This window comes from Talpa occidentalis, unplaced genomic scaffold (genome assembly GCF_014898055.3).
Source record: "Talpa occidentalis isolate TD23 unplaced genomic scaffold, MPIMG_talOcc4v2.1 talOcc4.10, whole genome shotgun sequence".
Lineage (NCBI taxonomy): Eukaryota > Metazoa > Chordata > Mammalia > Eulipotyphla > Talpidae > Talpa > Talpa occidentalis.
In genome coordinates this window covers 54,962,020-54,980,667 of record NW_023600993.1, presented here as the reverse complement: position 1 = coordinate 54,980,667, position 18,648 = coordinate 54,962,020, and the positions used below count along the sequence as shown (strand labels likewise).

General features: G+C 55.2%; 1 protein-coding gene across 3 annotated transcripts in view; it reads left to right on the top strand.

Annotated features, from left to right (window-relative positions):
• CAMK2B (calcium/calmodulin dependent protein kinase II beta) overlaps positions 1-18,648 on the top strand; it is a 94,145-nt gene that overhangs the window by 52,159 nt on the left and 23,338 nt on the right. For all 3 annotated transcript variants that reach the window (XM_037492980.1, XM_037492971.2, XM_037492996.2), the window contains exons 3-6: positions 2,856-2,915; positions 9,147-9,201; positions 11,879-11,944; positions 17,780-17,852. In XM_037492980.1, coding sequence (XP_037348877.1) covers positions 2,856-2,915; positions 9,147-9,201; positions 11,879-11,944; positions 17,780-17,852 — 254 coding nt within the window. The remainder of the gene's footprint in view (positions 1-2,855; positions 2,916-9,146; positions 9,202-11,878; positions 11,945-17,779; positions 17,853-18,648) is intronic.

Here is an 18,648-nt window from a genome sequence, read left to right as displayed (position 1 = left end):
AAAGCATTTTGCCTAATTGTAAAAGTAATGCAAGCTCATTGTCAAGGTTGGGGGAAACTAGACTGAAATAAAATGACCCGTCATTCTGCCACCCAGGGTGGAGGCTGTCTCCATCTGATGCGAGTGCGCATGTGGGCCCTTGCCAGCTTGAGTGGTGTCTGCGTTGTCACAGACGACCGAGGCGCTCGCAGACAGGCTGCCGGGCCTGATCCGGGAAAGGGACTGCGGGAGGGGCGGTTACTCCCCCAGGGAGCGAACACCAGTGCCTGGGCTGAGCAGCCGGGTGCCCTTTCTTGGCCCCACACAAATAATTTGTCTCCCCAAACATGCTCAGGAGTAGGTTGAGATGTATCACATGGACTCTGCCCTCGGTGATAGGTCATAAAATAGGGTCATTCAAGTTATCTGCTTCGCAAAGGTGGCTTCCCATGTGTATTTTTCTCCTGATTTTTTAAATGACTGCATCAGGCACTTTTTCCCAAAAAGGCAATTTACTCTGGCTCTGGGTCCCACTACCTTATGCATTGTCCATGGGTGGTGGCGGGGGGAGGGGTAGACTCAACTGTGAGATGATTGTTGGGACAGCCAGCAAAATTGGAATATGGACTGTAGGTTAGATTTGTACATTGTATCTGTGTTCAGTTTACTGCATGGGATAACTGCACTGAGATTATGTAAGACACTGTCCTTGTTCTTAAGAAATACACCCAGGCGTCACCTGGTAGAGGGACACGGAGCATGGGGCTTCAGAGAGTGCTTTAGAAAATGTAAGTGTGTGCATGGGAAGGACAGAGGGATTATGTAAATGTGTTGTTCAGGCGTACTTTGTCCTGTTCTTGCAATTTTTCTCTGAGACTTGAAAAATATTCAGAATCATAAGTCAAAAACAAAATACTGTGAAATGTTCAAACAACCCGCGAACCCTGCATTTAACCCTCCCCCCTCTACCCTGCGAGAGCGCAGACGCTGAGACCCTCACTCTTCTGCCTTCCTCTGGAGTGGGACCTGTGCATTGCAGACCCCTGAAATGTCCAGGGATGCCTGTTTTGGAGCTTCATGCAGATGGAAAAGGGGAACCCACGCTGTGCATGTTCTGTCGTGATGGTGTTTGGTTTCTCTCTCCTGCCGGCGACGCTTGGGCCACTTCCGGTGTCAGCGCCGCGAGCACCGCTGCTTAGGATTGGCAAGTAAATGAAATTTGATGACAACAAAAAGGAAAAGGCCTCAAATGCTTGGCCTATTGTCTTTGGACACCTTCCCTCCCACCAGCGCTGCTGTATTGAGTGTGGAGGTGAAGGATAGCGGGACAGGGTGAGGGTCTGTCCCGAAGGCCCAGCCCCACCTGCGGTTCTGCTGGAGCCCTCCTGGCTCAGGGGAGGGGCGCTGGCATGACCAGCCGTGGGGCCAGGTGAGCAGCTCAGGGAGGTGTGAGCACTTCCCCGCACTTGAGAGCCCATCCTGGGAGGAGAGCCAGCTGGACCCCGGAGGTGTTCGCACAGAGATTCTTTGTGGGCATGACTTTCCCGCTCAGGAAAGGCACATGAGTGTTTTAGGCTGTCCTGATCCCCCCAGACTGCCACCATCACATGTCCCCAGCAGAAGTGATTCTGGATGCACCAGCGGCCTCGCTCCCTGCAGAAGGACCTTTGGGTGTGCTGGGTCTCCTTCCCCCAAGCACAGGCAGGGATGGGCCGCAGGTCTCAGGAGGTCTTTCTGCTTCTTGAGGACAATTTTGACAAGCACAAGCATGTTAACTGTGTCCCACTGGCGGGTGCTCCTAGGAGGTCTGGTGAGTCGGGCAGTCTGGAGCTCTTGTCTGGTGTAGTCGTGTCCTCCCTGGTCCTTGCTGTGGGTTCTCAGTGCACAAGGGGCAGGTACAGAACACAGGAGCCCCTGCCCCAAGCAGGCCCTGCCCTGGGACAGCTGCCATCCTGAACCCAGACCTCCTGCCTTTTTTTATGGCTCACCGTGCACATGTGTTTTGACCTATATATGAAAGAGGCACAGCTTGGGTCTTCCTCTGTGGGGGAACTGTTTTGCTCGCCTTATGTTGGGAGATTGGGGTGATGTGTACTGTTGATGGGTGTATTTTGGTGTGTGACTATAACCACGTTTATTCTGCATTCTCTGGTCATTGGAAATGCTTTTCCAGATTTTTTTATTACTATCTCCATCATCTTTTAATGTTCTCCTGGCACCTCTGTTGGAAAAATAAAATTTCTGGATGATAAACTGCCCAGTCTTTGAGGAGGCGTGTGCCTTGAGAGGTGTGAGGGGGTGTATCCCCGACTCTCCAGCTCCAGCATCAATTTGCTCCTCTTGCTGAGGCCCATGCTGATCTGCATGTCAATTGGACACCCTCACCTGGCAGACGGTGTGGTTCTGCCAGCCTCACAGCCGCCTCCGAAGAGCAAATCTGGCTTCAGCAGAAAGCTCCAAAGAGTATGGAATTAGGACAAATAAGTGAAGGATGAAATCAGTGCTGTCAGTGCTGCTAATATGTGGCATATTTTCTCTTCCTGAATCTCCTGTGAAAACTTCTGGCTCTGATCTGACACCACTCCCACATCCCGTGGGCCTCTCAGGCAGCTTCTTCCTGCCCACCCCCCAGCAATGCTGGGGGCCCTGGGGGATTGGGGAAGGGTACCAGTGAACTCATCTGTCCCCTTTGAGGGGGTCATTGTGGTGGGGTCTGCTGCAAGATGCGGCTGCACAGCCCTCTGCCCAGGGGTCTCCTGGCCGGGGTCACTCCGACCAGTGGTAGTTTAGACACTGCACTAATTTTGCTTCACATGCTGGGGAGGGTCATGAGGTGCTTGGGCCGGAGGTGATGCTGTGTCCCTTTCTGTCCCCAGATCACCAAAAGTTGGAGAGAGAGGCTAGAATCTGCCGCCTTCTGAAGCACTCCAACATCGGTGAGCAACACTCCAAGGGGGTATGAGGGGAGGGTCCTGATATCCTGTTTCCTGTGGAGCAAGGAGCCTTGCCTTGCTGAGAATCAGACTTCCAGAGAGACACTGAGAGGCGTCCTTTCCCTTCTCCATTGACATAACCCACTCTCAGGTCACTGGAAACCTGAAGGGATTCCTGGGCTTGGGTAGCCCCCATGAGGCGCCGGGATGGGTCCCTGCCTTCCACTCCTTAACTCTGGGCCGTGATTCTGGTGACAACACACAGGGGCCACAGACAGTCCCATTACAGAGAAAAACGTTTGGAAAACAAAGACCGGACAGACCACACCAGTAGCGGCCCTGGCCTGAGGTCTGATATCCACAGTCTCAACCTAGGGTCTCTCGGACTATGGACAGGGAGGAGAGATCCTGGCTTCTTCAGGTGCTCCTTGGGGGTGCATAGAGCTCTGGGAACCCAGACCTTGACCTCAGGACTGAGTTTGCTCTGCCTGTTGCTCCACGTTGGGTGATCTAGTTGTGGGAACTGCACAACCACTGGGCCATGCTGACTCCCACAGTTGGTGTGGATCTCCGGGGGCCCACTGGCCTCTGTCTGCCCGCACTTAGCCATGTGCCTACTCCTTTTCCTCAGGCTCCCTGCCTCTTTTGTTTTGGTCACTCCAGGGTGCCAGGTCTTCTCCAGCTGTGCAGCTCAGTTGGAAAGACTCAGGGGAATGCAGATTGCTCATTTCCTTGGCAAGTCCCTTGATACAGGCCACAGGCCACTCCAGCCCTAGGCCTGGGCCTACGCCCTTTGTCACCACAGACTCTTAAGGCTGTCTCTTGGAATGACTGGCATGCAGATTCCTGGCTCTGCCCCCAGAAAGCTGACTCAGAGGCCCAGAGTGGACTCAGAAATCTGAATCTTAGGTGCATACCAAGTGATTCTGATGTGGGTGTCCACAGGGACCCCAGCCCATTCTTCACCAGCTATGGAATATTCCAGCAACAGTAGGCTCTGGCCTGACCACCGTACTGGGGCTGTTGCCCCTCTATGCATCTGGGCCTGCTGTCCATGCACCTTATAACCCTGACAGATGCCACCTCCCTGGTCAGCTCTAACAGTACCCTGTCTCTCCCCAGCCTCTACTCCTGCATCCACTTAGCACCCCCATTCTGGAATCCCCTTACACAGGGGAGAAGACCCATCTGTTCTTTGGTTGGTGTTATTTGGGCAGTCCTTCAACACCATGTCTCCTTGTCCTAACTGGATGCTCAGATCAGCCTCTCCTGGTCTGGGGTCAGTTCTGAGCTGTTCCTGAAGTCCTTGCATTGGCTTCATTCCAGAATATGGGAAGCATGTCTGAGACTTTGGGCCTCAGGTGAACCATTCTCTGTAGACTCAGGAGGGGCTCTCTGAGGCATGAAGAGCTGTTAAGACTTCTGGAGGTGATGAAGGCAGCCCCTGACCCTTTGGGCCTTGTTCTCAGCCTTTGGCTTGCCCTGCCCCACCTCTGAGCAGAAGCTGCTCTCTGCCCTCCTTGCCCCCTGCCCTGGGGGGAAAGCAGGACCATGTGCGTTGCAGGCAGGGGCACTGGGAAGGGCCTCCCCTTCTTGTCCTGGCTTACCCAGAAAGCAGTTCCCCATCCGTGAGCACGAGGAAGGAAGGAGCCTCAGTTTCTCCATCTGTAAAGTGAAGAAGGGGCCATACAGGAGGAACTGGGATAATTCACGTAGAGAGCACCATGTCCGCTGGAAAGTTCCCTCTTTTCTGAGATGACCTGCTGAGGTTCACAGTGTGAAGACCTGGACAGGGCCCCACTTCCCTGCTCACAGGCCACAGCAGCTGCTGACTTGCTCTGCCATACTTGCACCTTACCTGTGAGATGGGCTGTGATTGCCGCCACCCCTGGGACTGTTTCATGTGTTAGTTTTCTGTGCTGCCTAACAAATTGCCCTAAACTCAACCAACAAACACTGATTTTACTCAAAGTCTCTATGGGCTCAAGAGTAGTTTAGCTGAATGGTTGGGCTGCTGCATAATTTGTGGGATCAGAGCAAATGAAAAGGTGGGGCCCTTTGTTCAAAAGTTAAGAATTTCAAGATGACAATCCTAGAGCAGGGCTCACATGAGCCTGGGGCCTGGCAGCTTGAGACCGGACACCATGGCTGGCCCTGCTCTGGCTGAAGTGCCATCGTGGACATAGCTGGGGCCGAGTGCTCTGAAGATGTGACTGGAGCGCTGGGATTTCCTTCCAGGGTGGTCCTCACATGACCGTTGGGGGAGAAGGAGGGCCGGCCCTTCCCACGTGGCCTGACCTTAGACCCACTGAGCAGCTTCCAGATATGGTTTCCCCAGAAGAGTGATACAGAGACAGAGAGCAAATATAAGACAGACGTAGAGAGAGTATCAGAGAGACAGAAGAGAATATGAGAGAACAAGAGAGGGGGAGAGGGAAGGAGTCAGTATGATTTACCCCTCAGTTGTGGTGAACTATATGTCACCGTATATGTTAACCATTCTAAGAGTACAGCATACTCAGTCTTATGTAACCATCACCACCATCTGTACCCAAACCTTTTTCATTATGCCCGTGAAACTCTGCCATTAAACACTAGTATACCCATTAAACACAAATCCCTCTTCTCCCTCCTCAGCCCCCAGCACCCACCGTTTTTTCTGTCTCTATGGATTTGACTGATGTGAGTGGAAGTGTGCAGCCTGCAGCCTTTTGTGGCGGGCTTATTTCACTTAGCCTGACGTCCTCCAGGTTCATCCATACTGTGGCATGTGTCAGGATTTCTTTCCTTTTTTAAGGCTGAATAATGCTCCAGTGTGTGGGTGGACCACATTTGCTTATGCGTTTGTTCATCAGTGAACATTTGGTTTGTTGGCCATTGTGAATAATGTTGCCACAACCATGGATATACCAGCATCTGGCTTCAGTTCGTTGAGTGTGTACCCAGGAATGGAATTGCAGGACCATGTGGTAGCTCTGTATCTGCCTTGGGTTGTTTTTGAATTCCCAGACCTCCTTGCTTTTCCCAGGGGCCCTGGGGTAACAGACAAATCAGAGCACGGCTTTGGTAAGGCCCAGTGCCCAGTCAGGGAATGAACAGAGCTTATCAGTCTTGACTCAGAGGGGCACCCTCGGCCTCCCCCAAAACCCCAGTCACCCCCACCCTCCTCCAGGTCTTGTTCCAGCTTCCCCTCAACCTCCCCCAGCCTCCCCTCAGCTTCCTTCCAGCCTTTCCTAGCCTCCCCCAGCCCCTCTTCTGCACATCCACCCTCTCTGGGCCTGCCTCAGATATGGTCAATTCCCACCTCCTGGTTTTTGGAACTGGGAACTGCACCCCCTTACCCTTACCTTGCTCCTGTATGCAAGGAGCAAGGTAGGTGAGCACCAAGGGGCCAGTGGCTCTGGGAGGACCCTCTGCTGAGATAAGGAGGCCAGTGCAGGAGGGGAAAGATTTCCCATCTTCAGCGGCTCAGGCCAATGTTGCCAGCCTCACAAGGCTCTGCCCACAGTTGATTGTGTTATATGCTGGTGGCCCTGCCCGCCTTGTCATGGGCAACACAGGGGCCAGGCAAGGGTCTGAGAGGCTGCTTGGGAAGGGTAGAGGGACGCCCCAGGCCTTGGAAAAGCCAGGGCGGCATAGAAAGGAGAACACCTGTGTCCTCCACCCCCTTGAGGCTGTCACCATCCACTGAACTCAGGTAGCACCTGGACTCCATTTATCTGCCACCTCTGTATGCCACCTGCTGTGTTATTTACTTGCTGTTTTTATTTAAATAGATTCTATGACAATTCACTCTTTTACTTAGCCTGTCTGTGAAATCATGGGTCTGACATGCTAGCTAGGTTTTCTTCTAAACCATCAAAATAATAAGCAACTGTTTTTTCCAAATGTAAAGATATTTTAAAAAGAACGTGTCCACATGGGAATGACTTAGACACCTCTCCCCATACCTGCCCATTTCCTCCAGTGGCCTGAGGGACCTGCCTCTTGGCAAGGAGCTGGGATGCTCGAGCAGGGCCTGGGAGCCTGACCCTCACTTACACTAGGCTGCGGGGGTCTGGAGGGGGTTTGGCCTCCATCAAGGGGAATGACTCACAGCACCTCAACTGCGTGGACCTCCCCCTGCCTCCACCCTCTCACCTGGGAGGTCAGTTCCCCTGCACAGAAGGAGAAAGAGGCCCTCAAAAGTGTCCCTTGGTAGGTTCTGCCTTTGGGGACTTGCAGGCTGGTGGAAGGTGGGTCCTCTCCACCGTGACATCCGGGCTTTCTCTGCTTGGAGTGCAAGTGGAGGCACCCAGAAGTGGGGTGGCTGCTTGAAGAGACTGCCACCCCCACCCCAGAAAGAAATCAGGACCCATGAGCTTTTGTTCACTTCTGTGATTTCTGAGAATGGTCCTGGAAGGAGGCTGCCCGTGCGTGGCAGGGAGACATGCCAGCCTCGGCACCTCTGAGGTCTGGGCTGGAGTGAAGGGGGCTTGGCTCTGCTTATAGTGTGTGCTGGCTAGAGGGAGGTCAGTGTTGGCTTTGCATGGCTGAGGCCTCAAGATGTTCCCGGGGCGGGGGGCTGACCACACCCCAGGCATCTGGCAGAGGACAGGGGCCAGGCAGACCTTGCTTCTTGAGAATGTGGGGTGAAGACACAGAACAGAAGTGGAGGGGGAAGAGTTCAAGCACCAGGGATGTGAGGTGAAACCCTCATGCCCCCCAGAACCAGCACATACTTCTCTCCATCATGGCTGTCCTGATTACCTGGGGCAGGACCCATCCTCAGGGTCCCTTCTCTCTGTTCAGAGCTTGATATAGCTCCCAGAGCCAGTAAGTGGACTGGACTCTTTCGCCCAGCTTGGGGCCCTGGGGTTCCTTACACCACTGAGGACCTGATGACAGTAGATCTTCCATCTGCTGAGCACTGGCCAGTCCAAGAGCTTCACAGAGTTTCTGCCGTCGATCCTTGCAATGACCCCATGTCCATTTCCTGGAATAGAGTGAGGCCCAGAAGTGTGCGGCCACCTGACGTCACATGGCAGTGCAGGTTCCTGACTTTGTGGGGGGTCTTGGGACCCAGCCCACCCTTGGGTACCAAAGCTTTGCCTGAGGTGAAGTGCCACTGTAGCCAGGGAGCTGCCTGTGCGTGGGGCCCAGGAGACCAGGGTAAGATTCCTGGCATGAAGATACTGTCAACCAGCCTCTGGGAGGGCTGGAGCCGGACGACGGAAGATGCTGGCAGCCAGCTGGAAACTAGGGCAGCATGGTGGGGAGAGGGAGGCTGCCAGAAGAGCAGCGGGCAAGGCCTGGGGAGGGCAGTTCCGGGGGTGTTCCAGATCCCTGGTCCATGCTCCTGCTCAGCCTTTTTCAGGTCGTGTGACCTCAGAGCTGTGTGTAACTTAACCCCTCTGCGTACCAGACTCTATCTGTAGCCTCTTGGGATGACTGAGATGGCTCCTCTTTGAGCGCATGCACTCAAAGCACTTAGAGCAGCACTGCACGTGTGGACACTCCTCAGAGTCCTTCTAGCGAAGGGCAGATTCCAGCATGGGGTGAGGGGGCAGTGTCGAAAGTGAGTCATTCCTAGAGATATTTGCTGTCTAGTGGCCGTGCATCTTCAGCTCAAGGAAAAGGAGGTCAGTTCTTTGTTCACTCATTCACTCTCTCACTCACTCGTTCATGTATTCATTCATTTAATCACTGACTCTGGGCTGGGCATTGTTCTAGGCCTTGGGACAGACAAGGCAGTGATGAGGGCATGTGTAGCTGTGGCATCACTCTGATGACCCTGTTGGCTCTGGAATCAAAGTCATGGATGCCTCACTGGCTGGTGGTCCTCCCTCTGCCTGCCAGGAGAGATTGGGGTGGATGCTCCAGCTTCTGGCATCTCACTGACTCCTTTCCATGAAGCTCCTCAGCAGCTGCTTTCTGGGACCTGCTCTGTGGGTTCTGTCCCTGTCTCCATGGCCCTGCTGCTCTCTGCCGTTCGGGAGTCGTAGACAACCTGGCCAGCCATATTGACTCTGGGACACTCTCTGACTGAGCAAAGGGGGAAGCATATGGGAGGGCCTGAGCCAGCTCTCTCTTTAGGGGCCACAGCTCTCCCCTTGCTCTCTCTCTGGGGAGGTACTGCTCCTGGACCCTCCTTAACCCTAAGCCGGGGGGTGGCTCTTGCCCTTGAGGGCCTGGGCAGGTGCAGGGTGGGCTGGGCAGTGTGGGCAGATTTTTATGGCCTTCCTGTCCCCGCAGTGCGCCTCCATGACAGCATCTCCGAGGAAGGGTTCCACTACCTGGTCTTCGATCTGTAAGTGCCTGAACTGGGGACGTCTCCCTGTCGGCTCCCGGTGTTGGGCCTGGCCCTCTCTGCTCCTGGTATTGGGCCTGGGTGGGATTTGAGGCCACTCTGGCCCTTGGTGGACAGCCCTCCATCACCCAGGGTCACCTTGCTTCCAGGATATGCTGGAGGCCATCTGGGTAAAGAGGCAGGAGGGAAGTGAGTGTCCCCAGAGGAAGAGGTCAGCAGCTTCCTTTACCTTCCCTCCTTGGTGTCCTTATTACAGAGCTGAACTGGGGCTCTGCTGACTGGCTGGTGTGTGTGCATGTGCACGTGTGTTTTTGAGTGTGAGCTTGTACATATAGGTGTCATCATGTGATTGTGTGTGATGCATAAACAAGCATGATTGTGTACATGTGTGATTTGCAGGGGTGTATGTGCTTAAATTGTGCACATATGTGTATGTGTGTGCACGTGTGATTTGTGGAGGTGTGGATATTTTATATTGTGGATATTTGGTGTGTACATATGTGCGATTTGTATGTGTGTGTACGTGTGCGGATGTGTGTGAGGCAGCTGAGTAAGAAGGCATCTGGGGCCTCTGCCGCCTCTCACTTCCTGCTGGATTTAGAAGTGGTGATCTCACCACCCCCCCTCCCTGACAGTTCCCTCTAAGCAGTGCTATATTTAGCTATCCATGAGTCAGTGCTGCTCAGGACCCTGGGGTGGGTAGGGGCTGTGGGCTCTGGGCAGTCCTGCGCGTCTCCGGGTAGCCACATGGCGGGGCGGTCCAGGAGCGCTGTTGCCATGGTGATGGGATGTCCTGCGTGGGGGCGCTCTTCCTCCCTCAAATGACAGCTGCCTTGCACCATGGGGCACAGAGGTCTGAGGGGGCCTCAGCCCACTCGGGGTTCTGTGATCAAGAGAGGTCGGGACTGTCCTAAGGAAGATAGGCCATCCCTCGGGTGCCCCTTGTCCCACAAGTCACCACTTCAAGTGACCAGCCAGGTGGTCAGGGCTGACCTGGGACACAGCTGCTGCTGGGTGGAGGCTGGGCCTGAAACATCTGTCCCAATGCCCTTGAGGAGATGGCAGGCTCACAGTAAGCTTCCATACCCACCCCTGCTCCACCAGTCTGGAGGGTGGCCATGCCTGGGCCCCTGGTGGCCAACAGAAAGAGTGCATGTGTTGCAGGAGCAGATGAGGGCTAAGGAATAGGGGTTGTGTGCATGTAAGCGTGGGCACATGTGTGTGATGTGAGGGCAGCGAAGAGCGCTGCCATGTGCAAGAGCCTCTGGCTATCCTCACAGCACTCTTCATCCTCCAGTGGCCCTGCACAGTCAGGGTGGCTGTCTCCACCTTAAGAGATGAGAGCCCTGCCTGGGCCCTATGTGCAGCTCCCTGACCCCAGAGCCCCCCTTTCAAGTCAGATGCACTGCCTCCCTCAGGCGGTCACCTACTCTGAGCCTTAGCCTCCTGGCAAAGTGGGATCCTAAAAGCTCTTGCTCCAAGGGTCCAGTGGGATCACAGGGTGATTCTAGCCTAGAATGGGGACATGTTTACACCCCACACGTCTGTGTGTTATCTTTTCTCCAACACTGAGAGAGCCCACCTGTGCCAGGGTCACTGTTCAGCAGTGCCCACTCCTGTGGCTGTGGACCAGCCAGACCCTGAGAGCTGGAAGTCCTGCCTTCCAGAGCTAATGGGAATGGAATTGCAATGAAAAGACTACCATGCGAGGCAGGGCAGCTGCAAGTGGGGTGCTGGAAGGAAGGCACGTTGCAGAGAGAGGAACCCCTTGGTCACATCCCGTGGGAAAGCTCTAGATGAAGTCTTCCAGACTCAGAGCTTACTGATTTGGGTAGATCTGGGGTAGATCTACCTGTTCCCCTCTGTGGCTGCCCCTCTGCCACAGTTTCTCCTCCACTTACTGTTACATGCCCACATTTCCCAGCCACACAATGGGTGGCTTTCTGGGTTTCCAGAGACCCTGCAGGCAGTAATTCCTGCCCTGGATGTCCATGCTGACTTGGGCCTGAAGACCATTCCTTGGCCACCTGGCAAGAAAGTGAATAGACAGGGCACCCTGCTCTCCTCCTGGAGATGGGACCTCAGGCACCTGTGATTCCAGGCCAGGCACCATCTCTTTTGGCCCATCTCTTGTTGTTCCATGTCTAGTTTGGGAGGGCTTGAGATGGAAACAGGATCTTTTTAGGCCTGGAATAAGAGTCCCAAGACCTGAATCCAATGTCTGTGATGCCACTTTGGACAAGTTACTTAGATCTTGGAAACTCCATGTTCTGAGCACAGGTGCCAATGTCATGGAGGAGGTGTGAAGACAGATGTTAAATATCGCCATGTGAGCACCTGGTAAACTGTCGGACTTAGGAGAGAGTGGTGTTGGGGTGGAGGTAGTGGTGCTGGAGATGATGGTGATGACATGCGGAAGGTAGTGATGATGGAGATGGTGGTGCTGGTGGTGGTGGTGGTGGTGAAGATGGTGTCGGGGGTGGTGGAGATGGTGTTGGGGGTGGTGGAGATGGTGGAGGTGATGGTGATGATGATGATGATGATGACGATGACATGCAGGACATGGTGATAGTGGTGATGATGGCAAAGACTTTCAAAAGGTGGAAGAGATGGGATGGAGGTTATGGAGATGACAGGGGCCTCCAGAATCTACTACCTCTGTGTGCTTTTCCCACAGGGTCACTGGTGGGGAGCTCTTTGAGGACATCGTGGCTCGAGAGTACTACAGTGAGGCCGATGCCAGGTGGGTATGGAACCCTCATACTTGCCACCCTCCTCTTGTCCCTGTTCTTCCCTTACTCAGCCCCACTCCTGCCCCTCTGGCCGACATCTGCTCTTAGTGTACTGTCCTTTCCTTGACTGGGCCAGACAATCAGCTGGAGAGGTGGTGACGGTCTTTTCCCTGGCAACAGCCTCCCCCACCCTGCTGGGAGGTCTGACCAGGATGGAGGTGTGGGAACTGGGGAGTGGGCAGACCTGTTCCGTTCCCCCTGGAATGGGAGCTGGCGCAGAGAGGAGTGACTCTCCTTGGGGTGACTGGTGGGAGGAGAGAAGACAAGGTGGTGGTGTCCTCCTGCCCTTCCCTCGGACATCTGCTCATGGGCTTGGCTGCCTGCCACTCACAGAAGAGCACTTTTCAAATGTCTTTCCCAAAAAGACAGGCCAGGGGTCCCTTTCCATGACGTCCTCCTGGGACCCCCTCGAGGCACAAAGGCAGGGCAGGTCGGCCCTGTGCTGGTGGGAAAGGCTTCTGGCTCCCGAGCGTGGTGAGCAGGAAAGACGGACCCTTGGTGTGGGGAATGGAAGCTCTGTCTGGGGGCGGGGGAGGAGATGCTGGGGCATGGCAGGGCCCCTCTCCCTAGAATGGTGGCTTGTTGTGACCCAAAATTATGAGCCAGATACTGTCCTGATCCATGACAACAGTGTCCATCCCAATAGTGCGCTCACCCTGGACAGAGGTGACTCTTTTAATAAAAAAAAAGGCTGCAGTGGCCCTTTCTAGATGATGGGGTTGTGGATGCTCTTTAATTCTTTTCTCTTTGTCTATTTTATAAATAGTCTTCAATGAATATGTATTACACTTTTAATCAAGAAAAATGAATATTATTTTAAAAAGTAGGTTTTTGTGACTGGCTTCTGCACCCACAGGTGACTTCTCCCAGCAGTGATGACTGGGTCTAATGAAAAGGTGCAGAGTGGGGCAGCTGGGGGGATCTGGGGGGCAGTGCCCTGGTGGGGCTGGTGTCAGGACAAGGGTCTGTTGCTGCTCCCACTTCAGGCCAGCCCACCCTGGCTGAACACTCTCCTGAAGATCCTCAAGAAAGGACTTTATGCAGAACAACCTGGAATGAACTGTCTCCTAGAGGAGATGGCATATTTATTTCCTACTTAAAAGAAAAGTAGAAAATAACATGGAACCGCTCCTCACTGCTTTGAAATGCTCAGGGCTGCCGGGTGGGCAGGTGAGACCCCCGTCTAGCCTCCTAATGTCTGCTGGGGCTTGTGGGACTGTTGGTCAGGCCAACATGCAGGCCAGGCAGGACACAAGATCCCTAACTGGCTATCTGCCAAGGACCCTGTGCCATGGGCAGGGCAGTGAGTGACAAAACTCTCACTCAGGAACTACAGGAACTGCTCTCTAATTCTGCCTCCAGCATCATCTGGCTCCCTCATGGAGCTGCTTGCCTTTACAGTCCTGATTCCCAATCTGGAACATTTTTGTCAGGCCCCTGGGTCCTCAGTGCCCACCACTGGGCAAAGCCTGGGGCTTGGCACCTCCCAATCCCCAGCACTCCATGACAGATGACCCAGATGAGGGGAGGCATAACCCACACTGCAGTTCTCCCACCCTCATCTCGGCCAAAAACCCTAGCTACCTCTGGCCTGCCTACAGAACCTTCCTTTCAAGCCTGCCCCCTGGCCCAGGGGGACTCATGCCATCGCAGGCGCATGTGCTATGCTCTGCTCCCACACTCCCAGTCCCACAACCCTCACCCTGACCCCACATTCCATATCCACTCCCACCCCAGGCCCCTACCCCTGCAGGCACCTCCTACCCCCATCCTATGCCATCCTAAGCCCCATGACCCAAACAACCCACAACACCAGTAGTCTCTGAGCTCACCTGCCCTACCTTCCACTTGTCTCTTGACTTATCTTCTCCATCTCCCCTCCTGCCCCCAGCCCTTACTCCCTCACTCCTGTGGCTCCCTCCTGCCCCCTGTACCCCTTCTTTGCTGTGTTTTTGTGGCCCCTATGTGTCCATCAGGTCACAGAGTATGAAACACAGAGGAACCAAGGGGTTCCTCTCTGCAGGACTTGTCACCTGCCCGGCCCAACCTAGAGAGGGCACCTTCAGGATTGCCTGGCCTTGATGCTCTGAGGCCTAAGGGGGCTGCACAGTGGTGGGGTATGGGGAAGGGCTGGAGGAGTCACTGTGCAGATGTCCTGATCAATTGGGCCAGTTTTCTCTCTCTCTGGCTTCTGCTAAGCCTGCCTCCCTGCTGCTCTCGGACAGTAGATGTCCTGACCCCTCTCCAGAGAGTCCATTATGGAGGGCTCCCTTGGTGAGCTGATCCAGCAACTGATCCAGGAGAGACAGGGACTCAGATGCAGGCCCCACAAATTTCTAGTTTCTTCTTACAAACGCTGTCTCACCTAGTAGCCAAGCTGTGAGGAGGGAAGCAGAGGGGACCAGGGGTCCTTCTGGGGAGTCCCCTCCAGCTTGTCTACCAGTGGAACTTGAGCACCTTGGGTATTCTGTGCAATAGGGCTGATCCCCTTCATAAGCCTAAGGCCAGCAGGCTGTCTCTTCCTGGGCGCCCTGCATCTGGGAGCTGGGCCTAGTGGGAGATGACCTCGTGTTTACATTTTTGTGGATGTTTCAGCTTTGGGCAGAGAGCCAGACACAGTCTGACATGGAGGCACACATGGGCCAGCCACCCCTGCATTATCAGGGCCGTGGCACACTCAAGGAAGCCATGCTGCGAGGGCGGGCACCATCTCTCTGGGCCCTGGGTGTCAAGGGAACTGAAAGGGGTAAGGGTGGGGACACACCCTGGCCCTCACTTAGGTCTGGCGCCCCTGGACAGATGCATGCTGGGCCCTTCCCTTGTCCTGAGCTCCTACTGTCAGAGCTGAGCATCTGAGGAATCTCCCACCTCTGGTACCAGGGAGGAGGCTAGACAGTCCCCTTCAAAGTGGGACCTTTGTTTTGAAGTTTCTGGGAAACGCGCATGGCCTTTTTTTCAAGCCAGAGAAAATATTCAAAACGTGTATAAGCCATTTATCCCAAGAAGCAATGTGGTTCATGAGAGATGGTTACAGGGACCCCATGAGGGGCTACCCCAGGGTGGGAGTCGGGGGTGGGGCAGGAGCAGTGCATCTGAACCCAAAACTGAAAAGAATGTCCGGGCTCAGCCCGTGTCCAGAGTGCCAGCTGGGAACAACTCTGACCGCAGAGGTGACTTTCTCAGCTGTTCAGAATTTGTAAAAAAAAGCTTCCAGAGGAAGATAACATGATGTGAACAGGGCAGGTGGAGGCAGGCGGGACTCGTGACTGGCCTGTAGTCTTGTGTCCTCCAGGCTGAGTCCCCTGGCTGTAGCGGTGGGCCTTGGGAACTGTGCCCGGAGGTCCCCTGGTGGGCGGGTGGCCTGGACTCCTGTCCGCTGCTGTGGTGACTCCACATGGTTCCCCAAGATGCTGTGAAGAGTGGGACTGGGGGTCAGCCCAGTGTGACCAGGTGGTAGGGTGGGGGTGGCACAGTTTTCTCTTGTGGAACCTGGTTTGCAGAGGTTGAAACCAGTGAGTCTGTCCTGCAGCCACATTTGTCACTTGGTGTCCGTGAAGTGCCTGAGCAGGCATGGGTGGATGGAGATGTTATCAGAGTTGTAGGCTCGATCCCAGGGACATGGGGAGGCGCCAGTGCTCCTCGAAAGAGTCAGGCTGGGTGCTGCTCAGTGTGTTCAGCCTCTGCGTTCAACCCTGGTTTGGGGCCCTACATCCCACGCCACTAAATTGGGAACAGCTCACCCCATCGAGGTGACATGTTGAGCTGTACTGTGCGGCAGGTGGACGTATGGGTCCAACAAACACGTTAAAGGACAAGATTGAGAGGAAAGAACATGTTGCCACACTCACAGGGGCCACAGTCCATGCAGACACAGACTCTGGCCAAACACCCGCACAGAGGCAACATGGGCACCCAAGCATGCCCGACATGGAGGGGCAGAGGGCATCCTTTAGGCAAGAGCCAGGGTGAAGATAGAACATGAGGACTTGACCCGAAAGCCAGCCGGCAGGGTCCTCAGCAGACCTGGAAACATGTTCCCTGGGATGGCAGATGAGCAGCAGCCAAGGCCCAGCAATACCTCCTTAGGCTCTGAAGGCCACGTGAGGTGCTGGGAGAAAGGGCCACAGCTTTGCACATGGCAGATGCACCAAGGGATTAATAGGTGGCCCCAGAGGCCCTGGCCAAGGGCATGGTGATGCCTGGGAGGAGAGATAGCATGTCTGACCCTGGTTTTCAGGGCTCAGCAGTTGGGAATTGTGGGTTAATAGTCGCCACTCCTCCCCAGGGCTCTGGGCTTGTGTGTGAGCTGAGGTCCATGGGGGCTGGAAAGGTGATGGCCCCTGTCTGGGGCCCTGGCTCAGCGGCCTTGATGGTAAGTGCTGGGGCTTCACCTCACCTCCACCTCTGCCCTCAGAACTTCCCAGACCCCAGGACACAGGGAAGGAGATCCCAGAGCAGGGGGCAGAGACTGCAGACATTGGAGTGGTCTGTGACATTGAAGGGAGGGCTTGCTCTCCCGCAGAAGGGCCTTGGGCCTTCCACTCCCACAATGCTCAGGAATCCATCACCCCTTTAAGATTCCGAGGTCTAAGTTTCTGCAGGGAAGCGACTCTGGTTTGCTTTTCTATGCAGTGGGTATTGTCTCCAGATGTGGCCAGAGCTATTGAGTAAGATGATTAGGCCGCATATCCTCTCTGAGCTTGCTGTTAGGGATTCAAAATCCCTCCTTCCCCTGCCTACCTTGTCACTCCACAGGGGCCAGCCATTGCTGGCGGTGTCCCAGGGAATCTACTAATTCCTCCCTCATCCCACCAGGGAGGCTGTGACCAAGACCCCAGGTAGTGGGTCCTGGCAGCCTGTGGCCTCCAGTCTCCTGTGAATGGTTATATCACAGGGGCAATGTGGGACCCCGAGTGCCTGTCTCTGCCTCTGGGGGCAGCTGAAAAACTGTTGGGGATCCCTGGGGCTATGGGAGGACAAGCTTAGGCCATAGGGTTTCTTTCATGTGTGCAGGGGACCTCACTGACACAAGTGCGGAGGTGCCTGAGGGCAGAGGGACCTCTCCCCCCTGCTAGTCCTTCCCTGGAAGGCCTGGAACTTCTCCTGACCTGGAAGGAAGCCCCTGGCTCAGGGCCCTCACCAGGAGAGCTTCCCAGACCCCAAGGCTGCTGTTGAGCTGAGCTGTCCAGGGTAGCAGCCAGCAAGCGGTGTGATATTCAAGCTTATTAATATGAGATAGCAGGTGCTCTAACATCAGAACACCCAGACCCTGCGGAGTTAACACTGCCCCAGAACAGAGAGAGGCGCTGCTGCCAGGTGCTCCCCACTTCACGATGCTAGCCAGTCGGCCTTCTTCCCCTGCCTTTTCTCTGCTTAGATTTCTCCGCCCCTGACCTGTCTTGCAGGGTGGACCTTAGCCCTGGCCTCCCTCCCAGAGGGCACCACAGCTCAGGTCAGGCTTGGCTAGTATGCTCCTGGGAAGGGGCACCCAGGAACAGGGTGTTTCATCTGAGTGTCCCTTCTGTGGGCCTGCCCTGGCTCAGCGGGGGTGTGGAGGCTCAGTCGACCTGGCCATGTCTTGTGTTAACCTTCAGGACCAAAGAGGGGTCCCCAGAAGCCCCCTGCTGGCCAGTGTCTCCTCTCCTGTGTGGCAGCAGTGCCTTCATTCCCTGCTTTCCCTTGGCTCCCCGCCAGGCTGGGGACCCCAGGGCCCAATGCCGCTCTTACAGCCCTGCCGACCCCTGGGGGTGGGGGTCACCACACTAATGCCCTGCTGTTTGCTGCAGCCACTGCATCCAGCAAATCCTGGAGGCCGTTCTCCATTGCCACCAAATGGGGGTTGTCCACAGGGACCTCAAGGTGAGTCTCCCACCCCGCTGTCCTCTGTATCTGCATGTCATATAAAAGGGGGTCCTGGGGTGAGGCAGTGTGTTCCAGGAGACACTGCATGTGTGGGGAGCACTCGTGCACTGGTGTGTGCATACATGTGCGTGCGTGTATGTGTGCAGGAGCACACTGCATACTTGCGCGTTGTGTGAGAAGTATGTGCTTGTGTGTGCTCACGCACGGGTGTTTCTGCACACGTCCCTCCTAGGCCTGTGGTGCCGAGAAGGGGCAGTTTCCCAAAATCAGATTGTTGGCTCATGTCTACTTGGGACCTCACTTTCGGGCCTCTGGTTGTGACTCGGACCCGGCGGGTGGGACACGGGTGACCTGCATGCAGGTGGGCAGGTGCCGAGGGAGCAGGGGTAAGGGCCCTGATTTGTTGGTCTGCAAACTTCTAGTCCTTTCTCCAAGTCTTTGCTGCCCTTATCTCAGCTCTGGCCCAAGAAGTTTCAGACTGCTCAAAAGAAGGTTTGTCACCCCCAGAGCGCGGGTGGAGGCCTCGGGAGGAGCAGCCATCGCCCCTGTGTACCCCCACTCCTTCCCTTCCTTCTTTCCCTCCTCCCCTCTCCCTCCCTTCATGCTCAGGGCATGCTCAGGGCCTTCCCCACCTGCGGGCACTGGACAGGTAGGAGGCTAGAGCCGGTCGGTCCCCTCCATCCTGAGTCTGGGTGGTTACTCTGGAACCAGTGGGACTTGGGGAGACTCCCTGCTCTGCTGAGAGGGGGGGTCCCTAGTTGTTCTTCTTCAGGAAGTGCCTTCTCTCCCCTCC